Raw genomic sequence first — 13923 nt, 5'->3', positions numbered from 1 at the left:
AAAGTATTTGCCCATGGCCATGGGCAGTCTTCTCACCCAGCATCAGTACCCGACCTTACAAATGGGCACAAATTCCCCTAGTTACCCTGCAAAACTTCAGAGAAGTGTGGGGGTTGCTATTGCAAATCCATATTAATGCCTAAGGTCTTGGTTGGTTGAACTGGACGGACATCTGCATTTTTTTTAACCAGAATAACTTTGTAACTATGTCTTGGAAATGGGATGCCCGAAAGCAAATAGAGGTGGGATGGTCAGGGGTCCATAAACTTTTTGCCATGCCATATAGTGTGTATCACAACCATTCAGGTAGGTCACATGATTTGGAATTTGATAAGTGGACATCTCTGAAGCTGGCCATGGGCAGTAGTGGAAAGCTGAATGTATGGCCCAATTGCCTTCAGGGTCCTGTGTTGGCCAGCCTCCGAGACCCTTCTAGTGTTGGCTTATCACTGTAAAAACAGTGGCCAGACAAGGTTTTCCAACCTCTGCACTGAACCTTGGTGGTATCTACAGATGGCTCATAGATATAAGATGAAGCCCGATCCCACTGCTCTGTAAATAAATAATACATTCGGGGATAAACTGTAATCTCAGGATGATAGAAGAGGCAGGAAAGGAGCGAGGCTGACCTTGAAGAGAGCGCAGGGCAAGTTGTAGTTTTGCAGGCAATTTCGGCCTTACATGTCAGCACATCAAGCACAGAGGAGAAAGGAATAATGTTTGTAATTCCATTACTCACACGCGATGGTCAATGCATACGAGATGGAAGGTAAGAAATCTTCCCCAGTAACATATGCGAGCTTCCCTGCAACCATTACGTATTCCATAAAAGGAGGGGGACATTTATTTACCGGGGACAAATGATAATAATATATCTTTAAAGTGCATGTCCGGGCAAATACTGTGATTACCAGGCCTGTATAACTCTTGCAGGAGAAACTGCTGTAGGAGAGCTACATATCCCAAGAGCCCTATCCCTACACATAGGGGTCTGTTTATAACCAAAAAAAATACTGTGCAAATATCTCAAGCATTGCGCATCTGTCAGCAATAATCGCAGTATTACAGGTAATATGCTTGTTTCCTGTAATCGACTGCTCCATCTAGTGGCCGTTTTCCTGAAATACTCCAATCAGAAAAATATTGCATTATGGCCACTAGGTGGCCCTGACGACCACAGGAAATAAACATGATACAGCCAATACTGGTGATGACTGTGCGAATGCTTGAGACGTACGCGCAACAATAATTTACCCACTTGCCCTCCAGAGGATCCCCCCCCCCCCTTCCTTACCAGGCCATGTTTTGCATTACGGCGCTGCATTACTTTAACTGACAATTGCGCGGTCATGCAACGCTGCACCCAGATGAAATTTACGTCCTTTTTTACCCAGGAATTGAACTTTCTTTCAGTGGTATTTCTTCGCCTGTGTGTTTTTTATTTTTTGCGCTATAAGCAAAAAAAGACTGACAATTTTGAGAAATAAACACTATTTTGGACTTTTTGCTATTAAACACGTCCAGTAAAAAAAATGTAAAAATCAAATTTCGTCATAAATTTCGGCCAAAATGTATTCTGCTTCGTGTCTTTGCTAAAAAAAAATCCCAATATGTGTAAATGAATGGGTTTACGTGAAAGTCCTAGCTTTTACAAATGGCGGTATAGATACAGGGATTTTGTTTTTCCTACTAGTAATGGCGACGGTCAGCGACTTTTAGCAGGACTGCGGCGGGCATTCTGACACTGGGGGGGGAACTAACTTGGTGTCACTGACATCCCCAATGACACCAATACAGTGATCAGTGCTAAAAAAAAACACTGACACTGTACTAATGGCACTGGGCAGGAAGGGGTTAATGTGAGAGGCGATCAAAGGGTTAACTGTGTGTAGGGAGTGTTTTACTAGGGTGTGCTTTACTGTAAGCACAATGATCGGAATGGCTATGCTGTGCAGTGTGCCCGAGCTGACAGTGAGGAAGATTGTTTGTAAATAAAACAGTCTTCTTCCCCGTCAGTGATTGTTGGTAATTACTGAACATCGGCGGGTAATCACTGGCTGGAACCCAGTGATTGACATCTGGGGCCATGAATGGCGGCGCGGGTAGGGCGTGCATGCGACCCCTACCTGCAAATGCAAAGTCACGTATATAAATGTGATTTTGCGCACACGTGCCGCCATGTAGCAGTATATCTGCTATACGGTAGCGGGTAAGCGGTTAATAAATAGACCCCATAGTGTGTAGGCAGGCTCTTTGAAATCAAGAAAGCAACATTATTTTGCTGGGAAAGAAATGATTGTATGCCTGTGAAGAGGGACAGAGACGGTTAGGGATGGGTGGATTTCTGTACTGCAGCAGGAAGGACTGACAACACTGCTTGGGATTTCAGAGCAGCAGTTGCACTTCTATTTTGCAGCACTGGGGTCCCTGAGTCATGTCCCAACCGAGATACTACCTACATGGAGTTTGCATGTTCTCTTTGTACCTTTGTGGGTTTCCTCTGGGTACCCTGGTATCCTCCCATACTCCAAAGTCATGCTGATAAATTAATTGGCTCCTCTCCAGACTGACCCTAGTATGTGTATGGGTGATGGGGGCATTAGATTGTAAGCTCCTTAAGGGCAGGGACTGATGTGAACAGTATGTAAAGAGCTGTGCAAACTGTTGGTGCTAAATAACTGCCTGTTATAAATAAACAACAATACTTAAAAGTTTATAAAACAACATTTCTCCCGTTGCAATCCTTTTCTCTTCCAGATTCTGGAAGCCATTAATCAGGGCTCCCGCCGGCAGAGACGTCACGCTACAAAGAATAAGCCATACATAGCGGCTTGTCTCAACCCTCTCCCGGAAATCTTCACTCTCGGTGACAACAAAGAATATAATGGATTCATCAACAAGCCACTGAACGCCGACTTGAGCTATACCTGCTTCGTGCTGGCGGCTCTAGAAGATGGGGACACTGTGAGTCTAACGCCCTGCACACCATATAACCTCAACGCATGACCAGATCTGAACACATTTATAAATAAATATTAATAACTCATGGGTTTCAGCGCATAAGACTTTGAAGGATCTGAAGCAGTTGGGCTACTTCTCAGTTTTGAGGAACTCAAGCATAGCTTGCTTAGAATATTTCTTCCAAAGCTGGAGGGCCTTAGCTGCTTTCTTCAGACATCATTGCTGCAGTCTGTGTGGACTGTTCCCCCACCAATGTGAACGCAAGATCAAATCTTAACATTTTCAAAGCTCAACCAAGCCTCCTGCTCAGTACTGGGAGCTGCTGCTGTCCTAGTTCCAGAAAGCTGCACACCTACAGAATATGAGGCTTGACTTAACTAGAATCACCTAGAGGTTGGGCAATGACCACTATCCTTTCTAGTTAGGATCCTTGGAAGATTTTAGTAAATGAGGTTCTCAATATCCAAAGCTGCTGCTGTCTTAGTTCCACAGCAGTGCACACTTATATGAGGCCTGACAGGACTAGAACCACTAGGGGTTAGGCAGTGACCACCTACCATTCTAGGTGGGAGCCTTGGAAGATTCTAGTAAGTGAGGTTCTCAGTACTCAGAGTTGCTACTGTCCTAGTTCCAGAGCAGTACACACCTATATGAGGCCTGAGTTGACTACAACCACCTAGGAGTTAGGCATTGGCCACCCCTCATTCTAGGTGAGAACCTTAGCTGATCCCAGTAAGCAATGTTCTCAGTATTGAGAGCTGCTGCTGTCCTAGTTCCACAGCAGTGCACACTTATATGAGGCCTGACCGGACTAGAACCACTAGGGGTTAGATAGTGACTACCCACTGTTCTAGGTGGGAGCATTCTAGTGAGTGTGGTTCTCTGAATGAGGTTCTTAGTACTCAGAGTTGCTACTGTCCTAGTTCCAGAGCAGTTCACACCTAATATGAGGCCTGACTTGACTAGAACCATCTAGGAGTTGGGCAATGACAGCCTCCTGTTCTAGGTGGGAGCCTTGAAGATTCTAGTAAGTGAGGTTCTCAGTACTCAGAGTTGCTACTCTCCTAGTTCCAGAGCAGTACACACCTATATGAAGCCTGACTTGACTACAACTACCTAGGAGTTAGGCATTGACCACCACTTGTTCTAGGTGAGAGCCTTAGCTGATCCCAGAAGGCAAAGTTCTCAGTATTGAGAGCTGCTGCTGTCCTAGTTTTTGAGTAATTGAATTTGAAGTTGGCACCACAAAACCATCTTCTCATTGTCCCCCTGACCCATCCTTTGTTCTGCTACACAGAAGAAGTATGCAGCCAGCCCGTATTCTGATAACATCGTGGTGGAGGTTTCCTCATCTAGACAACAGGAGGAGCCTGAGATGTTGTGGGTGATGGGCCCAGTCCTGGCAGTCATCCTCATTATCATCATCGTCATTGCCATCCTTCTCTTCAAGAGGTAAGCCTGGTCAATATATACATTTTATATTTTACATGTGACCCATGGACTGTACACCACACGGGCAATTGCATACGTCATACCAATTCACATCGAGATACATGCATAAGAGGCGCTAGCTCTGGTACTGTTAGTGTCCGGTATTGTTGTAAAAGGCTATCTCATTGGTAAAGCCAACACGTTTCAGAAAGGCTGCGCACACGTATCAAAGACCTTCAGCTGAGTGCGGTTTTTGAGCAAAATCCAACAATATAAGCGGTAGTGAAAGCACCACCCAGGTCAAAGAGTCCAAGATGGTGTTTAGGATAACTCCAGCACTCCCTGTTCATCAAGGCTTGAGTCTTATATCACCATAAAGCAGAACTTCACTCTCTCAATCGTCATAGACATTTCTTCAGTTACTTCCTAGTTTCCATGCCTTGCCAACTGATGTCATACATCCCAGGAGTCTTCAGGAGGGGTTTTCTCAGCTAAAAACACCCTCCTGCCTGCATGCATGAGCTACAGGCAGATGGATTCCAGGAAGTAAATGCTACATGAATCATCTGCCCTTAGTCAAGATGGCCAAGGCCAGAAATGCTAGGGGGGTGTTTTTCATAGCATGGAGACATGGATGGAGGGGGGAGTTTCATTTAAAATTAATTAAATAGAGTTTTTGGTGCTCAAGTACAGTGTAGGTCCACTTTAAATATGGCTGGACAATAATAATTTTGATATCTATGTGGTAAGACCCCAACTACCAGCAAACTTTGCAGTGTGGAGCTCCATGGAACACCACCTGAGACTCTTTGATCTATGTGTGTGGCCCTTTCACTACCTCTTATATAGGTATACCAACCCCCACATAGCCATGTGGTAGAGACAAGCCTTGGTTTTTAATACTGTGTATATTAAAATATGTTTACTTTAGGGTTTTTAATAAAGTTTTTCCACTTTTGTACTTTAGGTTTGTTATATTTTATTGTAGAATGTGTTATCTATGTTGTTGCTTCATACAGAGGGGGGTAATCGGTGTATAGATTGTATGTCCAATAACAGGAGACTCCAAACTTTCTAAACAAATGGTCAGTTTACTGTCCATCAGACTTTAGTGGGGGCCGGGCTGTGGCCAGTGGGAGTTGAAAATGCCCCCAGCATCAATGGGAGTAAACAATGTTTCTGGCTTGGTGGTCAGTAGGAGTAAATAAATTGCATAGTGCCTGTGATCAGAAGGAGGAGGAATAGTGCTCCGACATTGGTGTCAGTGGGAGGAACAGTGCCCCATCATTGGTATCAGTGGGAGGAATAGTGCCCCATCATTGGTGTCAGTGGGAGGAATAGTGTCCCATCATTGGTTTCAGTGGGAGGAATAGTGCCCCATCATTGATATCAGTGGGAGGAATAGTGCCCCATCATTGGTATCAGTGGAAGGAATAGTGCCCCATCATTGGTGTCAGTGGAAGGACTTGTGCCACATCATTGGTGTTAGTGGGAGGAACAGTGCTCCATCATTGGTTTCAGTGGGAGGATTAGTGCCCCATCATTGGTGTCAGTGGGAGGAATAGTGTCCCATCATTGGTATCAGTGGGAGGAATAGTGCCCTATCATTGGTGTTAGTGGTGTCAGTAGGAGGACAAGTGCCCCATCATTGATGTCAGTGGGAGGAATAATGTCCCATCATTGATATCCGTGGGAGGAATATTGTCCCATCATTGGCGTGAGTTGGAGGACTAGTGCCCCATCATTAATGTCAGTGGGAGGAATAGTGCCCCATCATTGATATCCGTGGGAGGAATATTGTCCCATCATTGGTGTCAGTGGGAGGAATAGTGCCTCATTATTGGTGTCAGTGAGAGGAATAGTGCCCCATAATTAGTGTCAGTGGGAGGAATAGTGCCCCATCATTGGTGTCAGTGGGAGGAATAGTGCCCCATCATTGGTGTCAGTGGGAGGAATAGTGCCCCATCATTGGTGTCAGTGGGAGGAATAGTGCCCCATCATTGGTATCAGTGGGAGGAATAGTGCCCTATCATTGGTGTTAGTGGTGTCAGTAGGAGGACAAGTGCCCCATCATTGATGTCAGTGGGAGGAATAATGTCCCATCATTGGTATCAGTGGGAGGAATAGTGCCCCATCATTGGTATCAGTGGGAGGAATAGTGCCCCATCATTGGAGTCAGTGGGAGGAATAGTGCCCCATCATTGGTATCAGTGGGAGGAATAGTGCCCCATCGTTGGTGTCAGTGGGAGGAATAGTGCCCCATCATTGGGAGGAATAGTGCCCCATCAATGGTGTCAGTGGAAAGAATGTTTTTGCATCATTTTTGTCAGTGAAAGGAATAGTGCCTTATATTAGTGGGAGGAGTAGTATCCCAAGGGCTGGAGAAAGTCAAACAAAGGGCCACATCTAGCCTGCAGGCCACAGTTTAGAGACCACTGCCCCAGAACAAAGCCCAAGAGAATACAGGCGTGTCATGGCAATCAAGTGATACCCTGGCCACTCATAGCGGCTGGGTACTGAGCACCATGGTCTGCTGTTTCCACTGGACACAGCGGTCACAGGATCATGCCATTGCGTGCCGCAATACACATGTTCACCGTGACGTACACGTATGTCGCAATGCCTGGGGATGCCGCCCACCAGCAGTAAATGTACTGTTGGCGGGCAGCAAGTAGTTAGACACTGAGCCTCCCATATGTGGAAGGATCCTACAAAAAAAAGAGAATTTTCATAGCTGACAGAGACCTCCAATTAATTTCATCTTAAGTGCAGGTTAGGAGTAAAAGGGAAAACCTGATTGGTTGCTGTGGGAAGCACAGACAGTTTTTCAAACATTTGCATACACAATGACGTATTATAACCTGTCATGTTCTGATCTGTCTCTTCTCTCATTTAACTTCTCCGCTTCTTTCTTCTTTTGTGCTTGTCATGGATACAGTAAGCAGGAGAGGTAGGAGATGTGTGTTCTCATCCTATTCTCTATAAAGCGGGAGTGAAGGGCTCCTTACGCTCACAAGTGATATTTCATTGTTTGATGGCTGCTGGAGAGTTAATCCCCCTGGGCAGTTTCCCATTGGTATCCCAACGCCAGATTTCTTTGATTGATTGTGACCTGAACCGAGCATCTGTGTGTTAGGCCTGATCAGGGGCGGACTGACCATCTGGGCATTCGTGGAACTGCCCGAGGGCCCAGGGTTAGTAGGGGGCCCCATGAGATGCCCCTAGTACCTAGGCTTTTTTGGGTGTGGTTTGAGTGTGGGTGAGGACACAGGGGCCCCATGATCCCTTATTGCCCAGGGCCCCATAAGTTGTCAGTCCGCCCCTGGGCCTGATTCACCTCTGTGTGTGTGACGGGAATTCAGACAAAATCACAAGCTTTCCCAACGCACAGAGAAACGCTCTTTAGCAGACGCACCATGCAACGGAAAAATGTGTGCGTTTTCACTCTTGCCAAATCAAGTGGTTCGGTGCGGTACAATATTTAAAAAGAGTTGGGGACTTCTTTCCCCATGTTTCTCACGGGTAGGGCAGCCTATGGAAATGAATGGGCTGCCCTACACGGATGCATGGGAGCACTGATAAAAGGCACATGTGCATGCAGTAATGTAAACCAAGCCTTGGCGGTATAAAGTATCAGTCGGCAGATTGTAAACTCCAATCAGACATCAGCTAGGGTCTGTGGGTTCCGATGTATGAGAACTTACAGGGTGTTACCAGTGTACCTGAAGGTATGGACATCTCTTTCATGCGAGGAGCCATCAATGGGAGCTTGTGCTTAGCAAAATGGCAGCTCATGCTGGAGTAACTGCTAATTCTGTAAATATATCTGAGCCGACTCTGGAAGTAAAGGTTTGGATTTGTAATACCATTCAGTGTCTCTGTGAGATGGAAGAGATGTCCTGTCCCTCTTCACATCAAGGTGGGAGATGGTGATGGTTGGGAGTCTTTGTAGAGTCCCTTTGATGCGGATATGGTCCTGGGAGACTGGTTCACAGAAAATCATAGTGACAACTAACATTCCTGTCTCTGTTCAGGCTGTGTTCCGGAGTCCTGATATTTCTTTTACAATATTTTTATTGAGAAACTCATTTACCAGAGAACAAATAACAGGTATTAGAGTTATAGGCTGGCAATGACATATCAAATGTAGGCCTTACGTAAACAAGAATGAGTCCAAAGGTAAAGCTCCAAAAAAATTGTATACATTCACCAGCCACTTAATTAGGTCCACCTTGCTAGTGCCAAGAAAATCTCTGCCACACCATTACACCACCACCACCAGCCTGAACCGTTGATACAAGGCAGGATGGATCCACCACACCATGACACCACCACCAGCCTGAACCGTTGATACAAGGCAGGATGGATCCACCACACCATGACACCACCACCACCAGTCTGAACCGTTGACACAAGGCAGGATGGATCTACCCCACGACACCACCAGCCTGAACTATTGATACAAGGCAGGATGGATCTACCCCACCATGACACCACCACCACCACCAGCCTGAACCGTTGACACAAGGCAGAATGGATCTACCCCACCATGACACCACCAGCCTGAACCGTTGATACAAGGCAAGATGGATCCATGCTTTCATGTTGTTTACAACAAATTCTGCCCCTACCATCTGAATGTCGCAGCAACCAGCCTGTCCATTCTCCTCTGACCTCAACTAGGCATTTTCCTCCACACAACTGCCGCTCACTGGATATTTTCTCTTTTTTGGACCATTCTCTGTAAACCCTGGAGATGGTTGTGCATGAAAATCCCAGTAGATCAGCAGTTTTTTAAATACTCCTACCAGCCCGTCTGGCACCAACAACCGTGCCACGCTCAAAGTCACTTAAATCGCTGTTCTTCCCCATTTTGATGCTCGTTTTGAACTTCAGCAAGTTGTCTTCACCTCGTCTAGATGTCTAAATGCATCAAGTTGCTGCTACGTGATTGGCTGATGAGCAATCTGTGTTACCAAGCAACTGAACAGGTGTACCTAACAAAGTGGCCGGTGAGTGTATTCCTCCAAGGAAGCAAAGTGTAGCAGCTCCAGAATCCGCTGTATGATCAGTGGAGATGCGCTGCAGGATCCAGAAGATCATAAAGAGAAGCCAAGGTGAGATCCAAAGCAACTTCCAGGGTTGACCTGCGGATAACACGCCAAGCTGAAAGTCAAGGCCAGAGCTCTGTGAAGTCTCTAAGAGGCCTAGTTTATGGGGCCAGCAAGGGTAAGCTTGCACAAAGAGAAGCTCTTTAGGTCGTAACAACAGGAGCACGAGAAAAAAAATGTGGAGGTCCAATGCAGCAGTAGAAGATTTTGCCAGAGAGAGCACTAAGGGACAAAAACGAGTGGGAAGAAGGAGAGAGGGGGGAGAAGAGAAGTGTAAAGAGGAGGGGAAGGTCAGCAGGGGGAGGAGGTTGAATCCCTCCCCAGGTGGCTCACAAGTAGCTTATCAAACAAGCCCGAGTAATACCTCACAGTTCCAGAAAACGTGTAGGCAGAATTTAGCGTGTGTGTCCATAAGGATTGCTGTTAGTTTTCTTCATTAACGAGCTCCCATGTACCGGTCATTTCACTTCATCAAACAAGAGAAGGGGTGTTTTCCATGCTCGTGCAATAGTCTGCTTAGTGGCCATGAAGTTGTGGGTCGCTAATTTGCGCTCTTTTTTCATTATGCCGGATATTGGTTTGTGAAGAAGGGCTTCCCATGGTTCCTTACGTATATTGAGATGTAACTGTAGCACTATCCTATTGAGAGATGCTGGCTTTGGGTCCCCCATGCACAGCCAGGCAACTTGCATCCAGAAACAAGAAACAGTCCATGGGGTTTTTTTTAAGTTTTATTAGGGAATTTGGGTATAGGGGTATTGGGATGCCCAATTTGATTGTAGATTTGTAAGCCGTGTCCCGGGGTGGGCTCCCCAGGATACAGTGAAGTCACGAACAAGGAAAGAAACCCCAACACCAGCTTTTGCCACAACAGAATTTTACTTAGATGTGGCAAATAAACACAACCCCAAATGCTGTGAACATACAATAAATTTACATACACCCAGCCCAAAGGCTGAGACCCTTGTGCTGCACAGCACGGCGCCCTCTGATGGATGAAGGTAGAAGGTGTAGTAATTTACCTACTGGGGGGCACAACTAAGTTGCCACACCTTACCTGTTATTACCCTACAGAGCAGGAATCAGTGTATGGGGGTACGGTATGGGCTAGCCTGCGGTGCAGCACAACAGCTTACAATCTTACACAAATCTACAGTATTCCCCCTCCCATAACTGGTCCTGTAGCACATCCCTGAGTATTCCTTCTGAGCAAAACGCCAGTCTGGCTTGAGTTTGTAGGTTTTTATCAGCTCTCCAATGTGAAATGTCACTTTAAGTGGTGGAGTCCTTCCAATAATCAGTAACAACACTTGCGGCCTGACACAAACAGAGACCATAACTAACTATCGGCCTGGACTCAGTCTCTAGGCGCCAACACTGAAATGAGGTGCGTGCACGATCTTACCGACCCGGGTCTGCTTTTCATCCGCTGGTGACTCTGAACAGAACAAATGTTGCTTAGTTCCTCTGCTGTGATCAGCCTTCCTGGCAGCAATCTCATCAGCCTTCCTGGCAGCAATCTCATCAGCTCCCTAGCAGCAATCTCTGGTTAGTGAGGGACGCTTTCACACATGAATGTCATCGGATTCTCAGCTCACATGGCCCCCTCATTCAGCATCGTCCAAAACATGGCTGCAGTCTCTCTCTTCCTGTTCACTAAAACTCCAACTCTGTGTGAAAACCCCACCTCTTCGTGAATATACAAACATCCATGCAGTCTGAGCCTGTGTTAGAAAAACAGTGACATCTTGTGGCTAAACCGCAGAATGTCAGTCAAAACATTAGTTTACTCCACACAATAATTTACTGCACACAAACCGTGTTCAAACAATGAGAGCTGTTTCCCCATCTCACAGATTAACAATTTGAGGTCAACTTCCTTCTCTAGAAAATGCTACAAAATGGCAGATGAATGACTGTGGTCCAGCCAGAATCCTGAAAGTTTTTTTGTAGCCAAGTACAGCAAGTTACAGACGCTCTGAGTCCCCTTGAATGGATTTTAGCAAAGTCCCAACTTGTAGGAGCTCTAAGTCCCCTAAGTGTACAAAATAGCAGCCTACCTGGCTATGGTATCTGATCCCAGGACAAGGGGTTGGGTAAGCTATAAACTGTCCCCTGAATACTTGCCTGAAGTTGCATATAGCAGACTTTTCCCTTCTAGGCCCTGGGGGTGTAGAGGTGCTGACACTGTTGTCCTGCATCTATGGATAGAACTGCTTTCAAACCTTCTGGCTGGGCTGGTTCCTCTCCAAGCTTGGCAGGCTGTTCTTCTCCAGTGGACTGCAGGGGAATGGAGCTCCCTCTTTCAGCTTTATTCAGCCCCCAGCATGGAAGCAAGTTCCCCCTTCTCCAGGGTCTTCTCCCAGACTACAAAGCAGCACCACTCAGCAGTACATCTTCCATTCGATTTCCTGAAGGTCAGGCTCTCCCATATTTATGGGCTGGTCTGTGACACTGCCAGGGCTCCTGCCTGGGATTGGCCAGACTCCCATAAATATGTGTCAACCTTTACACTTTCATTTCCAAATGATATATGTTAACATCAGTTGACCATTAAATGGTTTTAACTTGTATGTCTCTAGCATGCTGTAATAAAGTTGAACTTTTTTTTTTTTATCATTTTTTTGGTGTGTGCTATACCACTGGAGTCCCACATAAATTGTAAAATAAAGAAATAAGTGAGCGCTTTTTAGAATTCGAGCAGCTAGGCACACAGGATAACCAACAAAAAATCCTCACAAGAAGTTATATATAAAGTGCAGCGCTAAAAATATATAAAGTTGTCATAAATATCACAATAGGTAAATGTGAGTAAAATAGTCCCAGCAAAGGTGACTTGGAGTAAAAGTGCACACTAACCAGATGTGCACATTAAAAGTGCAATGTAGAGATCATAAGGCTCATGGGGTAATCATCAGAATGGAAATGGTGTTCCCTTGGTCAGAGAAGATCCCCGGTGGTGCAGAGCTGGGCAGGAAGAAAAACCTCTTGATAACAGGAAACAGAACGAACGTTTATCCACCGGAAGAAACACGACTCCTCCACTGGGCAAAAAACATATAATGTAGTCATACAAACAAGCTCAAATGTAATCCGTGAGCAGCAGGGCTCTGTCCTCTGAGCGATGGAGCCACTGTGCCAGCCAGCAGCTGCAGGGGGAGCTTGAGGAGAGGTGTTAAAGATGGACACCGCTCTGTTTGGATTGCTGGAGCACACGCTGGAACGCACGCTGTCCACGGACCGGAAGCGACATGAGCATGGACCCTTTGTCAAGGTCCTACCTTTTCCCAGAGGTTATGCTACTCCATGTGCTGGCATCCAGAGGTGGATCAACATTCGTTCTGTTTCCTGTTATCAAGAGGTTTTTCTTCCTGCCCAGCTCTGCACCACCCGGGGATCTTCTCTGACCAAGGGAACACCATTTCCATTCTGATGATTACCCCATGAGCCTTATGATCTCTACATTGCACTTTTAATGTGCACATCTGGTTAGTGTGCACTTTTACTCCAAGTCACCTTTGCTGGGACTATTTTACTCACATTTACCTATTGTGATATTTATGACAACTTTATATATTTTTAGCGCTGCACTTTATATTTAACCCACATAAATTGTATTTTCCTCTACTCGTTTACATCGGATGGAGTAGTCTGTTGGATGACTCAGGAAATTGTTGTGAGTCTTTTAAAATGGCAAACGGTTCCTTTTAAGATAGCGAATGATGACTATAACAACCAGTTCCTGTTTTCGGTGGTGGTTCAGGGTTTCAGTGCAGCAGAATATTTGTTCATTGTTTAATGCTAGATTATCCTCACAATATGAATCAGAATTTTGTTCATAATTATGTTTATTTAGTTTTGTAGGTTGCAGCTCCATGCCTCTATCTTTCCTATTGCCCTGTTTATTTTATCAATGATAGTCAATACAGAGTAAGAAATGCTGTGCAATGTATGCTGTGTAAATGATCCTTGTCTTTATTAATTCTCAGCCCCAACATTTGATCTGTACCACGGTATATATTGATACCTGCATTTGTCTGATTAACAGGAAAAGGACCAACTCTCCCTCCAGCAAAGAGGACCAAATGCCTGGACTGAAAGACTCCCTGCTGGCCAATTCCTCTGACCCGGTGGAAATGAGGCGCCTCAACTACCAGACTCCAGGTTAGTAAAGCTCTCGGTATTGTAATCCCCCCCCCCCCCCCGCCCCCGCCCCTTGGTCCTTTGTGTTCTTTTCCCATCTTCATCTCCTATACACTCAGGCAGCACCTAGCGGAAGGTCTCTAGTCATAAGGCTGTAGACCATTTGGTCTATGATATTGAGAAGGTCTATAAGCAAAAGGTTGCAGTATCTTTGTTCCCAACATGCTTGGCGAGAAAGAGCGACTTCTAATCTAGGACACCGACTTGGTCAAATATT

The 13923-nt window shown here is 45.7% G+C and overlaps 1 protein-coding gene across 12 annotated transcripts in view; it reads left to right on the top strand.

Moving 5' to 3' along the window:
- Positions 1–13923, top strand: part of PTPRF (protein tyrosine phosphatase receptor type F) — a 295456-nt gene that overhangs the window by 246747 nt on the left and 34786 nt on the right. For all 12 annotated transcript variants that reach the window (XM_089663763.1, XM_089663762.1, XM_089663761.1 and 9 more), the window contains 3 exons: positions 2758–2964; positions 4259–4413; positions 13552–13667. In XM_089663763.1, the coding sequence (XP_089519889.1) occupies positions 2758–2964; positions 4259–4413; positions 13552–13667 (478 nt within the window). The remainder of the gene's footprint in view (positions 1–2757; positions 2965–4258; positions 4414–13551; positions 13668–13923) is intronic.

Source organism: Staurois parvus, unplaced genomic scaffold (genome assembly GCF_062004578.1).
Source record: "Staurois parvus isolate SC_StPar_1 unplaced genomic scaffold, SC_StPar_1.0 ptg001762l, whole genome shotgun sequence".
In the NCBI taxonomy this organism is placed as follows: Eukaryota; Metazoa; Chordata; class Amphibia; order Anura; family Ranidae; genus Staurois; species Staurois parvus.
Note: the sequence above shows the minus strand (reverse complement) of the source record. Positions and strands in the feature narration are given on the sequence as shown.